Source organism: Engraulis encrasicolus, chromosome 1, assembly GCF_034702125.1.
Source record: "Engraulis encrasicolus isolate BLACKSEA-1 chromosome 1, IST_EnEncr_1.0, whole genome shotgun sequence".
Taxonomy (NCBI): Eukaryota; Metazoa; Chordata; class Actinopteri; order Clupeiformes; family Engraulidae; genus Engraulis; species Engraulis encrasicolus.
In genome coordinates, this window is record NC_085857.1 from 34766636 (window position 1) to 34781032 (window position 14397).

General features: G+C 42.2%; 1 protein-coding gene and 1 long non-coding RNA gene across 2 annotated transcripts; both read right to left on the minus strand.

Moving 5' to 3' along the window:
- Positions 1 to 553: 553 nt before the first annotated feature.
- On the minus strand, positions 554 to 10586 carry LOC134450639 (CDGSH iron-sulfur domain-containing protein 3, mitochondrial-like). Its single transcript, XM_063200528.1, has 3 exons — positions 10245 to 10586; positions 1176 to 1286; positions 554 to 862 (listed from the first exon to the last, which is right to left on the minus strand). The coding sequence occupies exons 1-3, from the start codon at positions 10323 to 10325 to the stop codon at positions 674 to 676; spliced, it is 381 nt and encodes a 126-aa protein (XP_063056598.1). The 5' UTR covers positions 10326 to 10586; the 3' UTR covers positions 554 to 673.
- Positions 10587 to 11114: 528 nt separating this feature from the next.
- Positions 11115 to 12908, minus strand: LOC134463700 (uncharacterized). Its single transcript, XR_010037799.1, has 3 exons — positions 12748 to 12908; positions 12199 to 12271; positions 11115 to 11881 (listed from the first exon to the last, which is right to left on the minus strand). It is a non-coding gene; the product is annotated as an uncharacterized LOC134463700 (long non-coding RNA).
- Positions 12909 to 14397: the final 1489 nt, after the last annotated feature.

The window sequence follows — 14397 nt, forward strand, 5'->3', positions numbered from 1 at the left end:
CCGTGGTGGTGAGTAGACCAGTTTAGTTAATGGGCGAGATATATTTAAAAAAGGTGTTTTAGTAACCAGTCAATAGCAGAGCTCTTTTCCAATAAACTAGAAAAGGCGATTTCAATGCAAAATATTTTTAAATTTTGATTTCAGATGTGAAACAAGGACACTTGTAACTGTTTTTTGTAATTTTGTAACCAAATTCAAACAGTGATTTTTCTGATACTGAGAAACAAAACAAACATGTCAAGTTTAGGATATTTTTGAGAAAGAATATACAGCACTTTTGAAAAAAAAAAGTTAAAATATACAGTAGTTATGTATAGTGTATATAATGTCTATGCACCAGCCCAGATGACTCTCTTCTTATCTACACAGTTTGAATCAGAATTCTGTGTGTTGTTTTTTTAGCAGCTACAGCCCATAGATGGCAGCAGAGTGAATTTCAGGTGTTGAACTGATATAACAGTAGGCCTACGGTAGTAATTATAGTATAACAGAATAATAATCGACATAACATGCTAATCCTGTTCACCGAAACATTATATTAATACATACTCAATACATTATATATACTGTGTATTTGGTAGAAAATCAAGAATGATACACATTGTTTCATCCCAAAACAGCGTCTGTTAACAAAAATATATCTTTGCATCAAAATACACAAAAAGAATTTACATCAGGACGACTTCCGCAGGACGAAATCCTTGACGGAGCGGAAGATGACTTTGAAGTGCGTGCCGTCGCAGTAAGGGGGGTTCCCCGTCTGCTTGCAGCCACAGAGCATGGCCGTGGTGTCCTTCTCAGGGACGAAGCGGAGAGGCGGCAGGTCCGGGGCAAATTTCTTGTGGGCGCCATCGCAGAACGGCTGCCGTAAAAAAAAACAACAACAAAAAACAAAAACAACAGATGTGGGTTAGCTGTGATGCATGTGGTTCAGTGACATTTGCAGTAGCACAAGTCAGGGCGGCGCAACGACAACCAATGCCATTATTGTATGGATTTTTGTTGGGTTGTTTGTTTAAGTGGACTATCTAAGAAGCATAGTCATCGCAGCATATCAACCATCATCAAGTTCTTATGGGAACCATTAGCTGTGATGTACAGGGGTTGGACAAAATAACTGAGACACCTGTCATTTTAGTGTGGGAAGTTTCATGGTTCAAGTGGACCAGCCTCACCTGTTTCTTGCTATGGCCACATGCACACCAGGAGTGGCGCTTCCCTCCCGTCAGCTTCACGCGGTACGGCAACTTAGACGCCACGGCAGGCTTAGACTTCTGGCTGCAGAGCTGGGTAAGCACACACACAGTACAGAAACATGATTCAATTGAATATTTGTCATCTCCAAATAATGGCTCAAATACTCTGCTTGAAGGGTTGGAATATAGTATAACAGGCCCAGGAAGCACATCACCCACATTGACAAGAAGCTTCACTGGTTCCCCATCAAAATCCTATGTAACCTCCAAAGTCCTCCTCCTGACTTATACATGTATCCTCTGACTGGCAACCAGGGGAGCTGACAGCTTTGGCTAGGCCTGGGACAAAGTAATTTAGTAAGCCCCCCCTTACTCAATACATGTAATGCAATGTAATTGAGGACCCAATTTGGTGGCCCTCCTACTCCTGACTACCCCCTTTGTCCCCTCGTGGACTTCCCTGCTGGCACCCCATACCACCCAGGGACGGAGCTATATTGCGGGGGAAAGCAAGGCATTTGCCCCTGGGCCCTCCCATATTATGACCTTGACGGTGGTAATGGGGGTTACCCCCATCAGTGTTTTACCTTGGGGCCCTGTGTGCAATTGTTCCGCCACTGGTTCCACATAGGGTTGCCGTCCGTTGAGATACGTACTTAGAGATAAAAGCACGGGTTCTGTATTGAGCTGAGACGGGGCACAGGACGTTAAAGTGTAACTTTTGGCAATTTCAACATGCAGTTGTAAAGCTCACACTACCCTGAACTTGTAGGAAATTACATCTAAGAAATATTTTTTTCAACAAAGAAGTCTCCCGTACTTTTTTCATTGATAGTTGGCAACCCTACCCCCACACCTCCTGAGGTCCCTGTGGTCCTCATTCAAGGAGCAGCTGGGGCATCCGACCCCCACAGAAGACTCAGGGTGTGCATTCCATAGAGGTAGAAAATAACACTATAGGTGACCCCGCCCCCCTTTTTACGGCAATTTGTACCGGCCATTATCTGTAGGTAGATCAGAGAAATGGAAATTAACGGAGAACAAGGCTCACCTCTGTCAAAAATGGCTTAATCATGTGAAAATGTCCATCAACACACTATACAATAGTTGAAGTGTGTTGCAAACTATGTTCATAAAGTATATAATTAGATTTTTAAATGTATTTTATCGACTCATATGATTTAAGTAGATATTTAGCCTGACATTTCAAATCTGGTCTTTGATTAATGTGTTACTTCATATTCACACAGTTTTAGTAATTTTTTTGACAAGGGTGGGCGTGTTTCTCCATTGATTTTCATCAAAGTCTGTTCCCATAAGTCCCATCACTCGGCGGCCATCTTGGCTACGCCTCAAACTGACTATTTGAGATTAGTCAGTGATGGGGTAGGCCTATATAAGAATGAATGGGGGAAATAATGTTGTGTGACAGTGGGACAACACAGCGATACACAACTCATATGGTTGGAATCACAATGAAAAACTGGGTTTAATGGCCGTCTTAGAATGACCGAAACATGAAAGTAACACTTTAAAACAGCGTTTTTCTTTATGCTATTTTTGATCTGCGCATGCGCCACATTCCACGACAACGTTCTGTTTTGCGGCAGGTGGGAGCAAGTTGCGTGGACTTCACCCATAGAGGTAGAAAATAACACTAGAGAGGACACAGCAATTTGCGACAGCACTGGGAAATGGCAGCTGGAGCTTCCTAACTTCCGTAGGTAGTGTAGGTACCTTCGGGCAATGCAAGTCAATGGAGAACACGCCCACCCCTGTCAAAAAATTGACTAAAACTGTGTGAATATGAAGTAACACATTAATCAAAGACCAGATTTGTAATGGCAGGCTAAATATCTACTTAAATCATATGAGTCGATAAAATACATTTAAAAATCAAATAATATCTTTTATGAACATAATTAGCAACACACTTCAACTATTGTCCTTGTATAGTGTGTTGGTGGACATTTTCACATGATTAAGCCATTTTTGACAGAGATGAGCCTCGTTCTCTGTTAATTTCCAGTGCTCTGATCTACCTACAGATAATGGCCGCTACAGATTGCCGTAAAAAGGGGGGCGGGGTCCTCTATAGTGTTATTTTCTACCTCTATGACTTCACCTCTTCCGGCCGGCTGTCAAACGGGCATCCATTCTCCGGTCATCGTACAGAAAAGACACTGGATTTATTTTCTGATAGCCAAAGCAGTAAGCACAATGGTCGTCCCTGCTCATCAGTAATAAAAAAAAATAGGCTATTGAATAAATTAATGATGTAGGCTTGCCTGCCTCAAAATTGGTGTTGATATCATGTTGTTGCCTAAACTGATAATAGCTATGAGGTGAAAAATATAAGAAAAAAAAGCTCAACTGATCAAAGTGCAGACTTGCTCCCGTTTTGCTTTTTCTTTGTTTTCAACCATAAGAAAAACCACAACTGGTGTGCACATGTATGCACACGGCCGTTTTTGTTTCCGTGATTATATCTGTCCCTTTGTCTTGCACCTGCATTTTGGATGGGCGCAGAAAGGTGATTAATGGTCGAGTTGCGCTCTCTGCCCAATTCACAATGAAGTTTCCACGGACGGCAAACAAACCACATGGCCGCCAGCAAACAAACCGATTATGTACGAGCAGTCGTAAAGTTTACGTTTGCACTTGCGTCGAGGCGTCGAGACGATTGGATAAGTGACAGCGCAGCTCAGCAAGCAACCAGACAGGTTAGGATAAGATAAGGTAAGACAGATAAGGCGGCGGGCCAGAAATCCTATCTTGCAAGTTCGTCGGAGTGATCAGGTGGCAACTTGGTTTTTGCTCATATATATCCATCAGAGTGTATAAATCAACATTCTAAGTGTTGCCATCGTCAAAAGTTGCACATTATAAAAAACAAAGGTTGAAATAGCGATTTTTGGTAATGTAGGAATGTAATTAAAATTGACCTCTTCAACAAGAAAAGTGTCACCAAATACATTTGAAGTGATGCACAAGAGCAAAACTTCACATATAAGTGTGTATTATGCCTATCAATATTTCTTTATGGGTGTAATGGCAGTCAGGCATAGCGCCACCATGTGGTAGGTAATTGAACTGCTTGAAATGCACTGCAGCTACTGTTTATTCCATATAGGAAAATGTGGTGAAGTTGATGTGTAGATTCTATTAAACATGGCCTATGAGTGAAATGGCAGTCAAGCATAGCGCCACCATTTGGTAGGCGATTGAACTGCTTGAAATGCACTGCAGCTCCTGTTAATTCCATATAGGAAAAAGTGGTGAAGTTGATGTGTAGATTCTATTAAACATGGCCTACTTTGTGAATGGTTTGTTGATGTCTTGTAAAATAAGGAAATTGTGTGTTGACAAACTTACCACAGGTAAACTGTTCATTGTTAATTCAACATTCATTGCCCGACATGAATGATAATTAGCAGATCATGGCTGATTGTAATTATGAACACAAAACACATGATCACAACTTAGTTACTGTCTTTTACCTTTGCATGACTGTTTCACTCAAGACTGATAGACACAAGGTAGAATACAGTAGGCCTAATTTCCAATTATGGGCCAAAGGTTTTCACAAAATTGAAAAAGACAAAATTCTAAACATTTTAAGTAAGACTCTATTATTAGTTGTATAGTATTATTATGATTTATAGTTATGATAATTATGCAAATATACAAATATAAATCCAAGGTGGTCACAATTTTTCAACATGGCCACCCTCTCCACTTGTAAAAAAGGCCTGGAATAGTTCACTTAATGATGCAAGCATGCAATTTGGCACAAAATGTTAATCAGAATCCACTCTTTGAAAAAAGGGTGCTGGCCTCAGGGAATTCCAAGATGGCAACCTTCCACCAATGACTCCTTAGCCTATATTAACTGATTTGCAGTACAATTATTTTAAGAAAAACAAATTTGATCACTATCCTATCATACAGTCTGACCAAAAAGATCTGCTATTTTTGCACGATGGCATTTTTAAAGCAAAACAACATAAATATTATAAGCTTAAGTGTAGTCCATAACAAAATCTCGAAAAGAACTGTGTAAGGATGGACAGTGGACAAATAAGACATGTAGCATTTGCACCCGTCTGAGCCATTCTCTACTCTCTGTAATGGGAGACCCAATTACCCAGAACACTTTCAATTAGTTTCCTATCCCCAGTCAGCTGGATTTTCTAACTAGTCTTGGCCTTATCAGCAGATATATTCCAAAAAACTTTGAACAGCCTCATTTCCCATCCTCCGACAAGTCAAGTGGAGTGTACTGACTACTCATTGGTGCTTTGATGCATTGGTGGCTTTTAAATTCCACTGAGGAAATTGGCAAAGGTGTTGTTATCCAAATTGACAAGTTGGGGGAACCCACAGCTATTTTCTTGTTAACTACACAGCATTTACAGTCCTTCCATTTGGGCCAAGTTGTACAGTAGGTAAGGACATTGGAATGTTTGGCATGATGCTGTGCTGGAAACATGAGACCCTACATCTCAGATAGAACTGATTGTGTTTGATATCTTTGACCAAGTCAACTTTGATGATGTTGAGATTTTCCTGAGTAAGTTGGGAGCTGTATATCTTTTGCCGTCTGCATCAGACTTGGTACAACCAAAACTCTCTCTGAATGAGATAGGACTACATGGTCCTAGGAGGAAGCCAATAGCCACATCTTTTCCCATGCTAAATTATGGTAAGGCAGATCGCCGAACCACGTCTGTGTAATAATAAAAGAAAGTTAATGCATGGAGTGACCTTTTCTTACTTTTCCCTGCCAAATTATACCAATGGCAATTTTCTCCACTCAAGTCTAGATGTGCAACATTTAAGGCTGATGTGTGGCCAAACCCAGAGCCTTCAATTCATTGTCATCCACAAACTTTACAACACAATTGCACAAGAGAAGGCCTAATACATGCTGTTCTGCCATGCTTTTACATGCTGTGACATGGTCACAGCCTTCAAAACCAATGATAAAGGAAAGTAGTGGAATGAGAGATTCAGCACTGCAGATTGTATGAGTGATGCGAGCCATTAACTATTTTGCAGAAAGGCCATGTGAAGACATCCTTCCAACAGCAGCAGCACTGATACAACACACTACATAATATGCAACAACACACTACATAATATGCAACAAATCACGCAGAGTGCCTGTGGGTTTTGAAGCATATGACCAGAACTCAAAGAAATGAAATCCAACTGACGGGAGAAGATTGGCAAAGAATGAACAGGGCAGCCATTGCAAAGAGTAGTAAAAGTTTGGTAAGTGCGGCAGGTGCACATGCCTCAGGCTTGGTCTTATATGCATAGTCTAGTGAAGCTGCACATGTGAAGTACAGTTCTGCTTAATCCTTTTACTTCAGTCCTGTCAAGATTTTGACATTATATTGTGCAGTTTTAGTATTTGTGACTGATGTTTTTGAATAAGAAATCACATATCCTTTTCAGACTGTAACATGTAGCCTATACAGTATTGTTCTTCAGTAATTTGTTGATTTCATTGAAGTAATTGCATATATGTTAGTTAGCATTAGTAATTGTTGGTGGAGGGGATAGCATCTCGAAACGTGTGAACAATGTTGTTGTTTCAAAGAGTATATTCTAATGAACAAGGGTGCGAAATTGCATGCCAAAATTTCATTATGTGAACAGTTCTTGGTCTTCTGAGGTGGGTGGCCATCTTGAAAAATGGTGGCCACTTAGGATTCTTTTGGTGGCCATCACACTTTTTAAAAGGGTGTATTCTATAGAACATTTGTGCCAAATTGAATGTTTGCATCACTAAGTGAACGATTCTTTGCCTTATTTATAAGTGGAGAGGGTGGCCATTTGGATTTTATCAAAGGTCAATGCTCTTCTTTCAAAAGTGGATTGTAGGTAACATTTGCAGTATTTCATGCTATCATAATTAAAGCTATTCTTGGCCTCATTATAAGTGCAGATGGTGGCCATCTTAAAATATGGCTGCCAGCTTGGATTTTCTGCGTGGCCAAGGGCATTTTTTTTTTTAAAAGAGTGCACACTAATGAACATTTGTGCCAAATCTATACGTGCACTTTTCTGTGCACTTACCGGTATATACAGTAAATAAGGTAAAAACCGAAGTAGCGCCCCCTGTGGTGGCCAAGGGAGCAGGTTTATGCCCTGGCAACAGACAGATTTGAATTCAGCACCCCCAAATTGACCAAGTACACATATTTTTAAGTTGCCACTAAGAGGTCACAACAAAACTCATTTTCCAGATGAGCTATGATTTCTGGTCCGCAGCCCATATTTTGGTGTTTTCTTCCATCTTGAGTCTAGATTGTAATGTATATGTATGTTGTTCGATAATTCAACAAACTAGCTGTCATGTTTAGAGAAAAACATGGCTTGAAGTAAAGAAACAGTCCAAAACCAGCATTTTAAGTCAGTTTGAACTAGCCCCCTGCACACATCCCCCCCCCCACCCCCCCCCACACACACACCAAGTCTTCAGTTTCATGGAAAATGTTGTTACAAAGCAATCTGTAAAATGTTATAACTGAACAGGAAAGAAAACTTTACCCATAAATAAGCAAAAATGAATATAGCGCCCCTTGTGGTGGCCAAACGTGCAGGCTGACGCCGTGGCAACAGGCAGATTTGGATTCAGCACCCCCAAATTGATCAAGAAAACATGTTTTTAAGTTGCCACTAAACGGTCACAACGAAACTCATTTTCTAGATGAGCTATGATTTCTGGCCCGCTGCCTAGGTGGGAGTGACACCGGCAAACGCCATATTCGCGTAGCCAAATGCTCTCGTTCATTCCTATGGAAGGTTTCATGAGTGATTCGTCTCGTATAAGACCGTCTCTGCTTGCATTGACTGAAGGTGCCTACACTACCTATGGAAGTTGGGAAGCTCCATGTGCCATTTCCCAGTGCTGTCACAAATTGCCTCTAGTGTTATTTTCCACCTCTATGGTGCATTCCAATATGCAACCAACCTTGCATACTCCACTTGGGCTTGTGGCCTCACGTTTTGCTGATGTCCCGCCTCCGTGGAGAAAACAATAAAGTTTCCCCGCCTAGTCACAACAATTTTTGGAGGACTATTCTTCATTCACTATCCAGTTTGCAAATGAGAAAATGACTTTACAATTGAGCTTTTGCGAGATATTGAAATATAATGCTGTTGCCGGTGATGTCATCAAGACGCATTACTTCCTGGTACGAGGCCACAAGCACAAGTGGAGGACGCAAGGTTGCATATTGGAACGCACTCAGAGTCGTCGGTGACAGAGCCTTCAGTGTTTCTGCCCCCTCCACCCTTTAGGACAAACTAGAAACTAGCCCTCCACATCCAATATTCCCCTTCACTGGCACCACATGTTTCCACAGAGGCCCATGTCTACAACTACACCTTTACCCCACAGAAACATTTACTATATGCACACGTTAGACGTAAGCTCATGTTTGCGTTGTGTTTTCGACAGCGTGACGATGAGACGTGCAAGTGGAAGCAACAAAACCTGTTACACCTACATGACATGTCAAGAAGGTTTGGATATTGAAAGGTGCAAGGTAAAGCAATCATTATTATTAATATACATGGACAAAATATAGAGAGAGCTACTGTATGAAGACTGACGTTCAAGCTTATCAGATAGCAGCACTTTCCTACACATCCAGTAGGCTATCACTGTGGGGCGAACTTCAGATCTGACAAGAGTGACAAATCACCTGTGGTACAATTCCACCTGTGACTCTACAAAACAACCAATCAGACAGGTTTATGGACCATATCAACCGTAAAAAGGCTCAAGCAGCACTTGTTTAGGGCTCAATCAATTTTCTTTTCAGGTATGTTTTGAGTTGTATAATAAGATCAACAAACAAAAAACATTTAGAGAATATTTTCCCTCCCCCAGTATGCATTTTCTTACTATAGGAAAGTATGAAGTACAGAGTGATTGCAGGGCAGGCAGCAAGAAGTTTGGAAGCGAAGGACGAAACGTCAAATTAGGAATGGCATTGCTTGGAATCACTAGACCTGCAGCAAGCAAACCAACTCGCATTTGTTTACATTTTTTCTCATTACACTCATTATTTCATCCCCCCTCAGTCACTTCAACTGCCACTTTGCTGTACTTAAGTCTCCTCCCGAGTTATCCTAGGCCAACTATAGGCCTAATGGGTTCATATTAGTCCAAAGGTCAGGTGTTACAGTATAATGAAGACCAAAGGGTATATCAAACCAAGTCATTCCTTTTACTGCTCCCTGCTATTTGCTTAAAAGGGTGTGCCAACGACAAGCCAATTCATTTGTTTGGGGCAACTTATCATAACAATCCTTTGTGCCCTGAAGTCGTAAAAAGGGAGTGGCTAGTATTTTACCCCAAAGACATTCTTTATGGAGCTTGGTCTCCAAATTCTTTGCACAGCTGAAGAGGCCTACTTTCTGTGTCTCAGATGGCGCACTTGTGCACTTCGGGCACTGTTTTTAGTGCGTAATGAATACGCCACACACACTAAAACATGAACACTGAAGTGCACAAGTGCACCATTAAAAATTAAGCCTATATGACTGTCTAGAACTACTTTCATTTTGTGATGCTTCCTGTCTTGTCTGTCCCCTAGCACAGTGTTTCCCAACCAGGGGTACGTGTACCACTAGGGGTACGCGAGCACACTGCAGGGGGTACTTGGAAAATTTTTAATTTTAACAAATACATGGAGCATAGTCACACTGCAATAGAAACAGTGATGTAAAACATGAGTTAGGGGGTACTCCTGGCACAACGAAAAGGCTTAGGGGGTAGGCCTAAATGAGACACATAAGGTTGGGAAACACTGCCCTAGCAAACCAAATAGTCCACCCACAACCCCCATGCGCAACTGCCAATGCGCACGACCCAAAAAAGTGGCCAAAGAATTCGGCATAGACCTACATAAGACGTGATAAATTACATGTGTAAACCCCCAATTCACGCCACCTGAACAGTGCCTGTAGGCACCAGATAACATAACAAAAAGACTGCTTGTATATAAGAACAACCCATTTACTTACCCTTGATGCAGTGAGGCATACCACCCAGGGTCGCACCGAATATGATAAGAAGTAACATTTTGACGCCACCAAAGAATTCATTCTCAAGGCAGAGTAGTGATTGAACCGTCCTCCAATAACCCTCCCAGGTAGTGCACCGGTGGAAAACGTGCAGTTTGAATCCACCGTTTTGTATCTTTACGCACAGTAGAAAATAGCGAGTCAGACAGTTGAACGATTAAACTACTCCCGTTTTCAGTTCTTTGCAACACAATTGCTATCTCGCGTGCGACGACTGACGACCTTCCAAGACACAGCTGCTTGGATGTTTACAAAGTCATTAGTCTTTCCAACTACTCGTGCTTCCGGTAAATGGAACATGGCCCAGCCCCTAAGCACGAGGAGGCTGGCGCTTAAACCAACCACAGAATTTGAGACTACCACAACCAGCCAATGGCAACTGAGAATGGCACAGCCACACGTTTTCAATGATACATTGAAAAATTACAGGGTTTTATTATGGGCCTATAGGCTACGGTACCCAATCTCATTGTCTACCTAATCTTACAATTTTCACTCACTCACTGCATATGTGAAGTGTGTGTGTGTGTGTGTGTGTGTGTGTGTGTGTGTGTGTGTGTGTGTGTGTGTGTGTGTGTGTGTGTGTGTGTGTGTGTGTGTGTGTGTGTGTGCGTGTGTGTTTCTCCTGTGTCCTTGGATCTGGATCTGTGTGGTGTGTGTGTGTGTGTGTGTGTGTGTGTGTGTTTACTTAATATCCAGAAAACATTGGTCATATGCAGAAATGTAACTATTCTTATTCTTTTTGACAACAAAAACTGTCAAAACAAGACTTCGTTCAGGTTTTTATTTTAATTTTATTTTTATCTCTGATAACAGTAAAAAGTGACACCATGATGAGAGCCCTGCATATGGGGCTGAAAACAGCTGAGAATATACGGTATATATGCATTACATAATAAACAGTAGATCAAAACCATACAACAAAAAATGTTCAAATAAAACCATATCTATACAGCCACAGTCAATTATAAATTTAAAAGATATACAGGGAAAACGTTGTGCTGGTGTATTTAACAAGATACAAGTTGAAGACATGAGGGGAAACACAGTCGAATTACTTTCGTTTGGTCCCAAACATCCTAAATATTTCTTTGGGCTTTTTGCCTTTAGTTGACAGGACAGTGAAGGTAATGACAGGAAGCGAGTGGGTAGAGAGAGACGGGGAAGGGTCGGCCACATGGCAAACGAGTGCCCTACCGTTTGTGCCACGTTAGGGCCTGTCCCAAACATTGTGAGGTTTGGGCACATCCATTCGTGACAATGTAGATCTGCAGTGACGTTCTGTTCATACACTGGCTTTCCTCCAAGGGTGGCGATTCCAGGAACAGGGGCAATACAAGCAGGGCTCTAAAGAACAAATGCTGACTGGCTCACCAAGTCACACCAAGTCCTGAAGCAGCAGGCTATGTGGGCGGCTGTAGCGCCTACATAGTGTACCTGGTGTGTTTGGTGTTCTGTGGGCGCTGGTAGCGTGGTTTGGGCGGGCTGCGAGCTCTGCGCGGTGGGCCCTTGCGCTCGTAGCCGTTGGACGAGTGGTCGTCACGGTGTGAGTGCAGGGAGCGACTCCTGTCTCGCCGCTGCTGGCAGACAGACAGGTGGAGTGAGACAGGGGAGTGAGAGGGAGGGAGGAGTGTGTGTGAGTGTACAATTTGACTCTGACTTTTGAGTGGGAGTACAGTAAGTGAGACAGGCAATCAAAAGAAGCACTAGCTTAAGTCAAGGACCCTGCATAGAGAATATTCACTTCACTTCACTGTGATGAGTTTGACTGGGTCTAGAATTGCAAAACAAGGTAAATAAACATTGATGGTCAGTATTTCTAAAAGTCAGACAAGGCATCTAAACAAAGGAATAAAAATGCAAATAGTGACAAAAGAAAGATAGTGAGGCATACCTGTAGTCCATAGCCAGGCTTCTCCAGGCGAAAATTTAAAGGGGTACGGGGAGAATTGTCCCTGGCACGCGACCTATAGGAGAAGGGAGGAGAGATGGAAAGAGAGCAGATACATGCAAATTAAGGGTGTGACGAGACACTCATCTCACGAGACGAGACGAGACACGAGATTGGGTTCACAAGATTTTCAGAAAACTAAATGCCAAATCATATGACTGGAGAACAGACTTTTATTTGTAGAGTTTCATGAACAGTTGTACATGCATTTTTAAGGGTTTTATTTAGGGGAGGGCAAACATGAAAAAAGGTGCTCATTACAATAAGGTATGATAAGGCATCATAGAAAGCTTTTTAAAAATCTCTCAACATCCTGCAGCCCTTGGCCGAACTTCTCCTTCTGTTCCTGCTATTGCAACAAATACATCTACTTCACACACACAAGAAAAAATTTAATTAAATTACAGGCTTATATCCAGACAGTTACATCGAGACAGTTGTGTTTTTTTACTTTAAAAAGCAGTGAGGGGAGCTGGGAGTATGTCTGGTTACCGTGGTTTCCGGTCATCATCGTCATCGTCAGAGCTGTCGCTGGAAGAGGCGCTCCTCCTCTTGTGCTTCTTCTCCTTCCTCCTCTCCCTCTTCTCCTCCTTCCTCTCCGTCTTGTCCTTCTTCCTCTTCTTCTTCTTGGACTTCTTGTCAAGGTTTTGTTGAAGCTGTTGGTGGGGGTAGACAACAAAATAATTTTGTGCTTGGAGGCCTACTTAGTGAAAGCGTGAAGTGAAAGCCCAACTGGGAAACTCCAACTCTCATTGTCATTGTGACACAGGGCTCCACAACACACAAGTGCACGTTGCACACAATAAATTTGCATTTATGCCTCACCCGTGCAAGGGGGGCAGCCCTCAATGGCGCCCGAAAGGGAGCAGTACGGCAGGACGGTACCATGACGCCCTAACCGCTTACCCACGACTGCCATATAAGCAGTTTAGAGGCAGTTCGCATGAATATTTTTTGAAAATGCATTAGTTTTGGCCTCTTTTTTACACGTAATGGAGTTTTTTATTTTTACCCACCGGTCCTGTTTACATGTAGACGGATAAAAGAAATGTCCACATTTGAAAATATCCAAAATACGTGTTACCAGCACCTTAGTGTGCACAATGTGTATCACAGTGGAAGCTTGTCTATCTAAACACACATGGCACTGATACAAGAAAAGAAAGATAGTGATGCATACCTGTAGTCCAAATGCCAGGCTTCTCCTGGCTAAACCTCAGAGGTTTATCTGGAGACCTGTCCCTGGGACGGGACCTATACGAGAAGGGAAGAGATAGAAAGAGAGCAGATACATGCAAATGTAAACATAGTACAACATAGGCTCTTTTCTATAATCCTAACTCTCGTCCTTTGGGCTTGCGGCCTTGTGATGATGATGCAACTCAAAGATCATTTTGTCATTTGTCAATAGGGATGTTGAGTGGAGCAAAGTCACCCAAAAGTTGATGTGGCTAGTGTAATGATCGCCCTACAGGGATGGCCAGATCCTTTACACCAGGCTGACAGCAGGGAAATACAGAAATGGGGCATCAGCGAAGCAAAATCTTCATAAGAGTAAGAGGATGCAGATCCCACCTCTCTGAGGCCAGGTGCAGGACAAAGGCGCATCTGATAGTGGTAAAAGTCTGCACGCTGTAGCTCAGCTTTGAAATTTATTTAGGTCATACAACGTTTCGAGTCAACAGGGTCTTCATCAGGCATGTTCAATGAGTTCAGAGAGAGAGAGAGAGGGGGAGGGATGGAGAGTTCTCCCCTTGACCATATCCAGAACTTCCAGATGACATCAACCACAAAATCACATACGGTATAAAAAGCCCTGTAAAACTGTATGGGTATTTTGTCTTTTGCCTTTGGTCGCTTTTTGCCTTTGGTCGGTTGCTGATGCTTTTCTCTCTTCTGCGGTGGGGCCACCTTCCTGTTTGCTTGGTTGGCTTTTAGCGGAGAAGGGGGGGGGGGCTTTTTTAGTTCTACTTTTTTCATATAGAGCTTTGATTTGATGCATTTGCGTTTTTTACTTCTTTTGAATTTTTAGTTCTTACTTTGCAGACAGTAGAGTAGCCTCTTAAAGAGTAGGAGAGTTATTCAATTTGTACTAGATTTTTGTAAACCTGCTGCTAAGATAATAAACCGAAGACCAGTTGG

What these genes read in the sequence shown, in the direction of transcription:
- LOC134450639 (XM_063200528.1), bottom strand. Translation starts at nt 10,325, where the DNA reads ATGAATTCTTTGGTGGCGTCAAAATGTTACTTCTTATCATATTCGGTG. An exon ending in TATGCCTCACTGCATCAAGG is followed by an intron (nt 1,287 to 10,244) that starts GTAAGTAAATGG and finishes GTGCTTACCCAG; the next exon opens with CTCTGCAGCCAGAAGTCTAA. An exon ending in GTGGCCATAGCAAGAAACAG is followed by an intron (nt 863 to 1,175) that starts GTGAGGCTGGTC and finishes TTTTTACGGCAG; the next exon opens with CCGTTCTGCGATGGCGCCCA.